The 12,905-nt window shown below is 41.2% G+C and overlaps 1 protein-coding gene across 1 annotated transcript in view; it reads left to right on the forward strand.

Moving 5' to 3' along the window:
• Window positions 1-12,752, forward strand: part of GLMN (glomulin, FKBP associated protein) — a gene marked incomplete at its 3' end in the record, with an annotated part of 36,191 nt that extends 23,439 nt beyond the window's left edge. The window contains exons 10-19 of the mRNA XM_080925513.1: window positions 131-161; window positions 434-523; window positions 1,312-1,353; window positions 1,451-1,524; window positions 3,483-3,567; window positions 4,016-4,122; window positions 4,648-4,711; window positions 10,999-11,122; window positions 12,278-12,360; window positions 12,591-12,752. Coding sequence (XP_080781639.1) covers window positions 131-161; window positions 434-523; window positions 1,312-1,353; window positions 1,451-1,524; window positions 3,483-3,567; window positions 4,016-4,122; window positions 4,648-4,711; window positions 10,999-11,122; window positions 12,278-12,360; window positions 12,591-12,752 — 862 coding nt within the window. The remainder of the gene's footprint in view (window positions 1-130; window positions 162-433; window positions 524-1,311; window positions 1,354-1,450; window positions 1,525-3,482; window positions 3,568-4,015; window positions 4,123-4,647; window positions 4,712-10,998; window positions 11,123-12,277; window positions 12,361-12,590) is intronic.
• Window positions 12,753-12,905: the final 153 nt, after the last annotated feature.

Consider the following 12,905-nt stretch of genomic DNA (forward strand, 5'->3'; position numbering starts at 1 on the left):
CCAGTCATTCCAGATAATGCAGTAGCTTTAAAAGGCCTTATAGTTCAAGTTTTATTTGTTCATCCTAATGTAAGGAATCACTCTAAATAAATTATGAAATGATAGTGGTAACTTTAATCTTTTCTTTCAGAACAGAACAGTCTGTTTACTCCAAAGGATTGGTAAGGTTTGTTACTATCATTGTGCATGTACATGCATGTACATGTGTGTGTATGGTGGGGAGGTGCATGCGTACACGTGTGTACACTTGTAGAAGCCAGAGGACAACCTACAGGAGCCAATTCTCTCCGTTGTGTGGGTTCTGGGGGTCTCAGGTCACCAGGCTTGGGGTAAGCCCCTTTCTCTATGGAGCCATCTTACCAGCCTGTTTGCTAGCATTATAAATTGTAAAAATATCAAATATAACTGTATGTACATGTATGTTCATCTGTAGGAACTGCTGGAGACTAGCTTATTGAGATTAGAAGACAGCAGCCTATGTTATCAGTACTTAGAAATCAAGAGTTTTCTTGCTGTGCCTCAGGTAAGCAGGATATGTATTTAAATACTGCAGCAGCTTCTTGTCTGTTCTGAACTCTACTAAGGTAATGTGTGCCGCAACTCCTCTCTTTCTCTTCTCCACCTCTGTGTGTGCTACTGTGACTTCCAACTGAACCTGCACCTCAGTTTTTGTGCAAATGCAAATGGTCTACTTTCTGTGCTACCATGGCAAAAGCCAGACTTCTCACAATGTGGCTAGGAAGACAACGGAACTGAATTTTAAATTCTGTTTTTATTAATTTAGACTCCTAAGATTGACATATACTTAAGTAGCTGTTTGCGACCATCCTGGTTGATGGTACATGGGGCCCTGGGAAGCAAAGCCCCGTGACCTTCTGACCTATGCTGTCAGTTGTGTCTGCTCTCACGCTCTTAAAGGCCTGAAGCTCGGTGTTTGATATGTAGGTCCTTAGCTGTGAAGGTTAATATTTAAGGAGAAAGCTGTGGCTTTTGCTACTACATTAAGCTTGATTATATTTAATTAATGCATTATATTTCTGCATATTTTATTTTCTTGCTTTTCCACAAATAATTAAATAATACCAATCACTTTAAAATCATACATATTTACATCTCATTTTATGCTGTGTATAAAGCTAACTAGTTACTATGCCATGTAACAGTGAAAGGCCAGAGGAGCAGGTCTCCATAGCTCACACACATCCTTTCTATACGCTCCTGCTCTCAACTTAATTAGCACCTCATGATAAGTAACTTTGCAGACACAATCTATTTACATCTGGATTTAATTTTTTTTTTTTTAATTTCTAGGGCTTAGTCAAAGTTATGACATTTTGTCCCATTGAGACATTGGTATGTATGATTTGGGGGCTAATTAATGAGTTACAGCAAGATATTTTAATAACTAATTTAAGTGTTTTCTATAATGACATTATTTGTTTCATTCCAGAGGAAGAAAGGTTTGGCTATGCTTCAGCTGTATATTGACAAGTTGGATTCACAAGGCAAATACACATTATTCAGGTATGTATCAAACTGATGAGCTAGCCACTTGTCATTGCCCTGACAACATAGTTAAGGAAACAACTTATGGAAAAAATTTATTGGGGCTTGATGTTTCCAGAGGTGCAGTCTGTGGCCTGCCAGCTCCCGTGCCGTGAGCATGTGGCAACACAGAGCTCATGTGGAGAAGATGATGGAACAGAGCTGTTCACCTCACGGGAAGGGCCGTTGAGGCATGCCCCTAGACATCTACATGCTGCACTAAACTCTACTGCCTAGTTGCTATCTCTCAAGGATGCCAATATAATATGACTCAATCAAGGGGTGATCTATTGATCAGTTTGAACCCTCAGGACTTAAATCACTTCAAGTCTGTCAGCTGCACCCAGTCTTTAACACATGAGCTTTTAGGAGACATTTCCAAACAGCCCATGGCTAATTACTAGTTCTGTGGCTGATCAAAACCTGTTAATTCCAGGTAATCATTTAAAGGTACAGCATTTGTATAGTACTGTTCAGTGTCTGTAAACCAAAGAATCAGTTTTTCATATATTATGGAATTGTATATTATGTGAGTAGCAGTATGTTTAGTTTGATTGATAATGCTCCTGCTAGAGCTGCTAGAGCCATACAGAACTCAGTAATCTCCATTATCTATAACTGACACTGAGGTGCCACAGAGGACACTGTAACCTTGACAGGCTTGTCACTTCACATTACTCCTCGATCTTTCTAGTAGAGTTTCTAGGCAACAAGTTAAAGACTAGAGAACTTAGGCTAAATAATAAATACAGGCTTTATAAAGCTGTATATGGTTTGTGTGGAAACTACTGTCCTAATATCGGGAGGTAGGCTTGTTCTAATAACACCGACATAACTCCATGCTAAGTTGAGCCTACAGAGCTTAGCCTGGTTTACTCTGTTCTAGGTACTAAGAATGAGTTTGAACTGATTTGAGCAACAGTGAAATGCTGAAAGGTCTTCCTTTGGTGGGCCCAGTACTACCATCCTTTTCTTCAGCTCTGATAACAGTAAGACCTAGCGTACACAGTCTGAGCCCTTAGATCTTTTACCAAGTTTCTTAGTTTGTTCTACTTGTACTCTACCAAGAGATCCCTTTTTCTTAGTCTTTCTTGGTAGCTTTGGCTCATGGCTTCAGTCTGTGCAGCTGGCTCTGTTGCTTCAGGCAGAATGTCATGGTAGTGTATAGGTAGCAGAAAGGCTGCCTGAGTTTATGCGGGCCAGGAACACAAGCATGGGTCAGCAGAAAGCGTTAGTGTCCCAATACCCCCCTTGAGCACATATCCAAAGTGACCTAGCTCAGGGTTAGGGCTAGGGAGGCCATGATGGCCCATTTCCTAAAGTACTTCCTCCAGTTGGGAACCAGGATTTCAGCACATGAGCCTTTGGGGACACTGAAGAGCTAAGCCACTAACATTCATCAGGTTAGTAGCAGTTCATAAGCCAGCGTTACTCTTTAACAGTGAACAGTTCTGAAAGGTTTTAGGTTGTACTGGTGCTTATTCTTACCATGTTGTTATTATAACTATATGCATAAAAGATATTTGAATTTAGTTTCATAGAAACTTCTTGTGGGAGGGCTAAGGAGACAGCTCAGTAAGTAGCATGGGGCATGTGTTCAGATCTCCAGAATCAACATGGAAAGCTAGGAATGAACACATACACCTGTAGCCCTGGCTAGAGGGACAGGAAACGATTCCTGGGGCTCCGTGTGCCGGCCTAGCTCGGGTTCAGTGAGGTCATCTCTAAACAAAAGAAGACCCACTGCTCTCTGGCCTCTGCACACACACGCACACACTAAAAAAAGAATTTTTATCAGTTAGTAAAAGCAAAAACCGTTGGCATGACCTTATAGTTGGTTGGCCACATTGATGATAGTCTTCACTGTGAGTTTTATATTTTTAAAAGTTACATAAAGCCCAATTGAATTGTGTAATCTTGTGTGTTTTATATTCAAGGTGTTTACTAAATACAAGTAATCACTCGGGTGTGGAAGCCTTTGTAATTCAAAATATCAAAAACCAGATTGATTTATCATTTAAGGTAAGAGCACAGACCTGGTGAGGGGTCCTTTACCAAGTGATTTGTTCTGTGTGGCATATGTCAGTATGGTTTACTGACAGTATTTTTATGTCAATAATATTAAAGTATAATTCTATATTTAAAAAATGAACACGACTCCCTACCCCATAATTTTGTAAACTTGTTAACTATAAACTTAAACTGCACTATTTCTCTTCTATTGTGCTATATACTTGAGAAACAAAAGTTTGAGTCGCATATGTATTTGAATATGCATAACCCTCTTGGCTAAAAGAGACCACTGGTGTTGTCTAACTGGCAGGACTTTCACACGAGCCTAGAAGGGGAAGAGGTACATGGAAATGAAAGTTACAGTGTTTGTTCAAAGCATATAATGGTTTTCTACTGTTGGGTAATTGTAGTCTATGCGATCTGTCATACTATCACATACGTTTCCTCTGCTTTTCAGAAAACATATAACAAATGGTTTGCAGGAGCACAGCTGATCTCTCTGTTAGACCTGGTCCTGTGTCTCCCTGAGGGTGCTGAGACAGATTTACTGCAGAACTCAGACAGGTGAGGTGACCACCACAAGGGTTCTGGTAAAGTTTTCTATTTAAGTTATTCAGTGACATACAGAAACAAAACCTCTTTTTTTCAAGAACAGCGAGGTACTCAGCATTACGAAGAGATTTAAAACCACACATTTGTGACTAAGAATCTCACAAAGGCAGTTCATAAAGGACTTATGTATTTGGGCCTTTTTCTTCAGGTCCATTTTTTCCCATATAGAACATATACTTTTACTTTTAACGTATTGGAATAGATGTGGAGAAGGGCTTGCATTTATAAACAAGGAGAACCATGAACTTGGGAAGAAGTGTTGGTCTTGAGGATAAGGGAAAGTGCTCACCCTGAATTTGTGAACTTACATTACAACAGTGATAAGCTGTTGCCAGTCCACAGATGGGTGTGAACAGTTTCTAATGGCAAATGTGGAAACAGTGGTATTTCCAAGGTCTGAACTTGCTTTATAAAATACTGCAGTTGTTGATTACATAAATTAATACTGCAAATAATGAATCATTTTTTATTTAACAGGATTATGGCTTCATTAAATTTATTGAGGTATTTGGTTATCAAAGACAATGAAAATGAAAATCAAGTAAGTGAATGATTTGGAAAAGAACCTGTGAGTATATTCAGAGTGGGAAGGAGTGTCTGAGTTTTTCTTAGGATTATCCTAAGCCAGCATTTGTTGTCTTCAGTGAGCATCTGGTCCACATGTGCCAGCTCCCAGGCAGCCCTCGCTTTTCATGTTTCACCCATTGTCCTGTGCACCACTGCTCTTTTGTACCAGGTCTTGCTAAGCCCTGTTGGTGGGTAAGCCTTGTTTAGCCCTGTTGGTGGGTAAGCCTTATTTAGCCCTGTTGGTGGGTAAGCCTTGTTTAGCCCTGTTGGTGGTGGGTAAGCCTTGTTTAGCCCTGTTGGTGGGTAAGCCTTGTTTAGCCCTGTTGGTGGGTAAGCCTTGTTTAGCCCTGTTGGTGGGTAAGTTGCAGGTTTTGTGCTGATTGACCTCCTGGAGCTCCACAAACTCACAAACATTTTACTCATCTTTCTCTGTTTGTGCACCGTTCTAGATTTTTAATCCTAGCCATATGAAATAAAATTATCTCATATCACCTCATCAGACATGACAAACTGACGCATATTTAGCTCTAAAAGTGAGTTTGTTGATAGCACGTTTTGAATGGAATGTAGGAAGTTGGATATTATTAATAGCACTTCATTAGGAGTATTCAATAAATAGAAAGCTATCTGATGGAGATTCGTCATACAGTAAAATCACATTTACTTTTGAGCTCCTTTCCACCTACTCCATCCTAATAATTGCTCTCCTATTACCTATAACCACATGAATCATGTTAAAATGGCCTTTTAAAAAAAGCAATAGGAAGAATGAAGATAAGTTTCACATAAAGTACAAAAGAGATCTTTTATACTGAGGTAAGTGACAGCTTTGGCAGATCTAGTGGACTCAGGAATTTGACCCTCTCGTGTCTCCTCACCCAGAAGTACTTCATTGCTAATCCATTCAGGCTAAGTGTGTACGAGATGATTTTTTCAGTATTTATTGTGGAAATATGAAGATGTCCCGCAGAGGTAGGAGAACTCTGTGGCAGCCCTCCATTAGCCAGACCCAGTTCACCTGCTCCGGTTGTCCTCTCCCCTATCCATTCTGTTGTATTTTTGGTGCATTTGAATGTTAACTGCAGACATCAGCAGATTTTCTCCCAAACATTTCTGCATATATTTCATTGGGCAGAGTTAAATCTTTGTCAGCAGTTTTTCTGTAAAGTAAATTTACATAAATGATGTGCACAGATTTTCAATGTATAGTCACGAGTTTTGGTTGGGCTTGGTTTGGCTCTTCAAACACAGATGTGTAGATCTTTTTATTGTGTCCCAACATCACTGAAGTCCTTCTCACTGGCCCAGCCATCCCTGATAGAGGTGGCTGCTGTCCTGCCAGGTGCCGCAGGTCATTCTTCACAGTGCTGAGAGGAAAGTACTCTGTTCCCTTCTTATAACTCTTCTCTTACAGGAAGGATCAATAATTCATTTAAGGACAGGGGTCTAGGAAGTAATAGAACTTTTGAAATTAAACTGATTCGTAATGGATAAAACAGAAAAGATACAATGTCTAGTGGGCAGTACTGGGCCTTGGGCCTCTGGCAGGCGTCCTTAGGGAAGGTAGGAGCATAACTTTGCAGTAATCAGGAAGGCTGTACACAGGAGTTGATGTGATTTGCTTGACACAAAGCAGTCTTACTGATTAAGAATGACTTGTGTACTTGCTGTAGCGTACATCTAATACAGGGTAGAGGGTCTGGAGAAGGAAGGCAGTGCCTGTTTTGACTACATAGGTACTTCACCGAGGACATTCTATAATGAGGAAATGCTTACTGGTCATTTATAAGGCTGCCATATTTCATGGTTTACTCCCCATAGGAACCAAATCATAGTTTGTGTTTGTTGTTCTATGCCTCCATAAGAACTACCATCCTGGGGAGATAGATGATTGACAGACATCCTCGTCCTGTTATGCAGCTTAACAGCCTGTCTGTAATGGGAACATTCCTCCTAAGAACAGTTCCAACAAGGAAAGGCAAACTTAGCCACCGAGGTTAACAAATCAGCGAGTGCTTCCCCCCCAGGAGTGGTTGCTCTGCATGGTGGCACTTATAGAGCTGAGGAAAGGTCACAAGTTCCTAGCCAGCATGTGAAGCAGGACCCCAAACACAAACAAACATGTGGCTTCTGGCTTGTTTTACAAATCGCTAAGTGACACTGTGGTGTTCGGGCATTGCCCTTGGAGGAGCCCCTCCCAGGTTCTGTTTGTGCGCATTTAGGTGCTAAGATGAAAGCTCTACTTCAGAAAGGTACCCAGGGAGAGTAAGAGTTCCAATGTGAGTTCCAGACGACAGCCATCCCTGATCTTTAGAAGTCATGCTCTCTGTTGCTGGGATTCCAAGTTTATCTAAAATAGAGCCCAGTTGTACCATTTACCTTCGTCCTCTTCACTCAAAACGTCCTAATGCCTGTTTATTTAAAATTAAAATGTGCAAGGACCAGTAGCTCAATGGCAGAATAATTGTTTGTCGTGAGGCCATGGATTCAATCATCAGCACCACAACACAAAAGTGAAATGAAAGGAGGTGCACGAGCACACGTGCGCGTGCACAAATGCGCGCATGCGCAGAGTCTGCAGAGTCTTAATAATGAGGCACGTGTTAGGAGAGAGCCAAGAAGGGAACAATGGCTCTGCCCGTTTCCATTTCTTACGGTTGACTATGCTTTTACAAGATCCCTACCTGTCCCAGAAGCTATTTCCCCATGGTGAAGGAATGTGGAGTGGGGTTGAGTAGGCTGTAGTAGATTTTTAGTGCGTAGTTGAGACGTCAGAATTGGGTGGGGAGGTGGGAGGGGGTGGGTGAGTGGGGGGAACACTCTCATAGAAGCAGGAGGAGGGGGCACGGGATAGGGGGGTTATGGAGGGGAAACCCGGGAAGGGGATAACATTTGAAATGTGAATAAAATACATCCAATAAAATTTAAAGAAAAGACGTCATTGTTAAGGCAGTGATGGGTATGAGAAGAGGCACAAGGGCGAGGAGTTCAACAGTCCAGTCCTCATAAACTCTAAAAACCCTTTTACTTTTTAACATTAGAAAGGGAAAAACTTAGTTCTTTTGTGCTTTAGAAAGATCTTTCGTGTAAGACAAAGAATATATTTTTTCCTCCATAGCATCTTTACTCCTACGTACTTCTAAAAACAGTGCAGTTCATTATAGAAAAGCTGGAATCCTGCTGAACAGTGTGAATTTTTTCTTTAGCCTAATTTTGAAGGATGTTTTTATTACTCAATGTTTTAGTGTTATGGGACTACAAATTAAAACAAATCCTTGCCCTTAGCTGGGTGCCATGCCATAATTACAGCCTTTGGGAGGTGAGGTTAGCAAAGAAAAAGAAACCGAAGTGTATATACAGTTAGACCTTTGTTGTTTTAAGTTCATGCACTATTATTACTATTATCATTACTCTCTCTCTCTCTCTCTCTCTCTCTCTCTGTGTGTGTGTGTGTGTGTGTGTGTGTGTGTGTTTCCATGTATGTCCACCAGTAGAGGTCAGAGTACAACTTTCAGGAATTGGTTCTCTTCTATCCTGTGTTTCCTAATCAAACTCAGATTGTTAGAGTTGGCAGTGAAGGCCTTAACCCACAACAGGGCCTTTTTGCTGTCCTCTTGTCCATGCTGGCCTGGAACTTGCTATGTAGCCAACAATAACACAAATTCTGGGATTATAAACCCTGTACTCTTTGAATAGGCACAATAATAAACAGGCCAGTTCGTGAGCTCCATCCAGATTTGTCTTCTCCTGACTGTAAGGATTTTCCATCTGTGGGAAGGTGTGTGCCCTTGAAGGCTTTGCTCAGTTCTGGAGGGTGCCTGAGAATAGAGGGGGCACTGGCATCCAGACTCCCACCCCTGCCGCAGTAAATATTAGCTTAACCTTTTACCGGCCCCCAAGGTCTCTCTCTGCGGGCACCAGTCTAGTGTGGAGCCGGACATGCAGACTCTGTCACATGGTCTGCAAGCCACACTCTCCACACGATTCCCTTCCCAGGGGTTCAGTCCACCTGCCCTGCTACTTCTGTCTTGGGTAAATAAAACCGCCCCTACGTTTTCTTTCCTCCACCCTCTGGCTCAAACATGACTCCAAAGCCCAGTAGCTTTTCATACAGGTTTATATATTCTCAATCCACAAACCCCTCTACACAATAAACTTACATCCATTGGACAATGATACAAACTATAGTGTGTGCCCTTCTATATGAGATAAAATGACCTACATAAACCCTTAAAATATTCATATCTACCTATCGCCAGTTATAACCACCTGGATCGAGATCTTCCTTCTCTAGCTCAATCTTGATTCTTTCTCCTCCTCTCTCCGCCTCCTGTCTCTCTTCCACTTCTCAACCTTTCTTCGCCTATCTTTCTCCTGTCCAGTCATGTATCACCTTAACATAAATCTACACACCCCCACCTCCATTCCTCTTTTAGGGCAGCCCAGTGAGATCCAGCAGTTACAACTCAGTGCTTATTCTGATTTATGTTTTTAAGAGTGGGTCTCACTATGTGCCTCTGGCTGGCCTAGAACTTGCTAACATAAGTATATGTATACATTTTTATATTAAATGACATAGATATAAAGTGTTAGTCACCTGGTTATGAGTTAATGGCTACCTCTTAAATATAGGGGACTTTAACCATAACTAATACTTTCTTTTGAATAAATATGGGAAGGTATTTCCTTCTGATTAAGCTAAGTGTAGGTTAAAAAAGGGTTTCCTATGGGAACTTGAGAGAGGGTGCAGTGGTTAAGAACACTGGCTATGGGCTTAGCTGGATTAGGTTGTTGGGTCCCACACCTTTAATCCCAGTACTTGGGAGGCAGAGGCAAATAGATCTCTGTGAATTCAAGGATAGCCTGGTCTACAGAGTAAATTCTGGGATATCTAGGGCTACCTTATGTACAATGAAACTGTCCTAACAAAAATAACGTACACATGAGCACATGTGCGTGCAAACACACACACACAGTGCTACTCTTGTGGAAGACCTAGGTTTGATTCTCAGCACCCACTCTAGTCTCAGGAGATTGAGTGCCCTCTTCTGGTCCCTCAGTGCGTACATTTGGTACACAGACATATATGCAGGCAAAACACTCATACACATTCAAAAAAGAATCGTTAAGAGTCTTCATTTGGCTGTCAACAATAACCTAATCAGCCTTGGAAGCAGCACTTTTAGAGCTCATAAGCTACAGGTAACGGAAAGGGGAAGTTAGGGGCCCAGATGTGGAGGCAGGAGTTAGCCCGAGAGGACTAGTTGGAGAGGTATGAACAGGCATGGGAACAGTGCTGACATGAGCGCCACGCTGGCTCTCAGGCTTGTACCAGTGAGAACCCGAGATGCACAGAGAACCACGTCCTACTTCACCAGGAGGAAATGACTAGAGCTGGCAAGGTGGCTTTGCAGGCCAGTGCCTCAGCCTGATGAGTGACGTGAAGGAAGAGAAGCACCATGGCAGACTGATCTTCACACAGGGATTGACCAGCACACGTCACCCTCACACTAAACACTTGAGCAGGAAACATGGCTCAGCAGGTAGAGCGGTCTGCACACAGGCCTAATGACCTGAGCTCAGTCTCTGCATCCCACAAGGAATTAGGAAAAAGAACCAACTCCAGATTGTCCTTTTGACCTCCACATCTCATACACACACACATAAATAAAAATTATAGCAGGAGTCACACACCCATCACCCTTGGCTGATATTATATACTTCTAGGCACTTTGAGCATTTTTCTCTTTTAAATAAAGTTATACTATATAAAATAGTTCCTTCCATTCAACAATATTTATTCAAGAAAAAAAAAGAGTAATGGCTATGTAGTTTTCCATTATGTGAATATGTCAATACTTAACACTTTCCTGCTATGAGACATATTCTTGCATTCTCTTTCATTAGACATTGTTTTTAAAGACCTCTCTACAATGCAAGCATTACAGATTAATCTTTATTGTCCCAGGATAAATCAATAGGTATATGGACTAGATAGGTATATTTTTGAAGTTTGAATTTGTATCTAGTTTCTTGTTAGACCTCTGCATTTCCCAACAGTGTAAGAGAAATTGCTTAAAGTGTATGTGTGTGTGTGTGTGTGTGTGTGTGTGTTTAGGAAATGTGGTGGACGCTGCTGACTGACACATCACAACTCAGTTTGGCGCAGCATGGTGGCACAGCCCGTTTCTCATGGTGGATGTTTATTAAAAGTATCTGCTGAACCAAGTAACTGATTTGTTTATTAAATCTTTTGAACAGACTGGATTATGGACAGAACTTGGAAAAATTGAAAATAACTTTCTAAAGCCACTCCATATAGGACTTAATATGTCAAAAGCACATTATGAAGCAGAAATTAAAAACAGCCAACAAAATAGCCAAGGTTAGTAATACGCAATTTTATTTGCCATTAGGTCTAATCATTCAAATTCTGGAGTAGTCATATTTTTTTAAATATTTATTTTGTGTGTGTGTCCCTGAGTATATTTGTGTGTACTATACATGTGCATGAACCTGAGGAGATCAGAAGAGGTTGCTTAATCACTTGGAACAGGAGTTACAAGTGCTTTTAACCTCTATGTGGGTGCTGGGAACCCCCAGGCTCTCCGTTAGAACAGTAAGTGCTCTTAGCCATTGAGGCATCTCTCTAGCCCCAAACTATCACACTTCAGTACATGTTCACTTTATGTAAAAATGAGGGGCCGTAAAAGCAGTATTTTTGTAGTTAAAATGATTCTTAGCCAGTACTGAAATAAACTGTAACACTTTGTGTTTTAAAGCCTCAGTTCTGAGTGTGAATGGGTATATTACAAACGTCCTCCTCAGGTCCCACTGTGCTCTTTTTATATCAAAGGGTCCACCCCTCACTGACCCAGAGTAAATTTGCACAAATTATAAAAAAATATATATATATATACAGAATTCTTTAAAGTTAGCAATTCTGCTATAGTAATTTTACAAGCCTTATATAGGCAATAATGAGTATACTAAAGAAAAAAGATTTACATGTCCTATACATGCCAAAATAAAGTGATTTCTGTAAAGATTTAGTTCACATATTGCATAATTCCGGAGCTTAGTTTTGGTTGTTTATAACAAGGTGTCACCTCATTGACACATTTCACAACTGCTAACAGTTAAAGTAGCTGATCAGTGTACTGTTAAGATCTGAGGGCTGACAAGATGGCTCAGTGGGTAAAGGTGCTTGCCGTCAATCATGCCCAAAACCTGAATTCAATCCCTGGGACACAAGTGGTGGGAAAAGAAAACCAGCTCCTCCAAGTCGTCCTACACATGCACCATGTTACACCTGTGCACACAATAAATGCATGTAATAAAATCTGAGAGTGGGGCTGGGGATCAGCTCAGCAGTAAAGCATTGGCCTGGTGTGTTCAAGACCCCCTGGGTTTGGTTCCCAGTACTACAAACATACACACACACACACACACACACACACACACACACACACACACACACTGCTGAACCCTCAAACTGTTACAGTGGCTAAGTGTGAAATGCTTTTGTCCTTCCCTACAGTAGCCTCGACGTGTAAAAGTGTTTGCTCTGTGACTGTAGGAGGAGAAGAGATTCCTAGTATGCCTCCCGAAATGCAGCTTAAGGTAACTTCCACATTTTAAGCTATTTCCAGCCTAAAGTCTCTTATATTCTTTGTTTTAGAGGCAGCGTTGATAACACATATCTGCTGGGTGTGGGGACATGGGCCTGGAACCCCAGCAGTGGGGAGTCTGATGCAGGAGGATTGGGAGCTGGAGGCCAGTCTGGGTTATTTAAAAAGACCCTCTCAAGAAAGACTAGTGACAACAGTGACGCTCTTGGCTCGGCTTTTCAGGTCTTACATTCTGCTCTCTTCACATTTGACTTGATTGGAAGTGTTCTGGCTCGAGTAGAAGAACTCATTGAAATCAAGTCAAAGTCGTCTACCTCTGAGGAAAACGCTGGGACAAAGATCAAATCAAAGTCTACCTCTGAGGAAAACGCTAGGACAAAGTGAAAGTCCATTTCATAAATAAAAAACTACAACATGCTGTTTTTCATTACACTTTATACTGCCATAAAAATATTTGCAGAAATTTCACTACTAAAATAATTGCATAATTGTTTTTAATAATACAGCTCTTTTTGGCTTGTCAGTTTCTAGTACTTA

The sequence above is a fragment of the Micromys minutus genome, assembly GCF_963924665.1.
Source record: "Micromys minutus genome assembly, chromosome: 11".
NCBI lineage: Eukaryota > Metazoa > Chordata > Mammalia > Rodentia > Muridae > Micromys > Micromys minutus.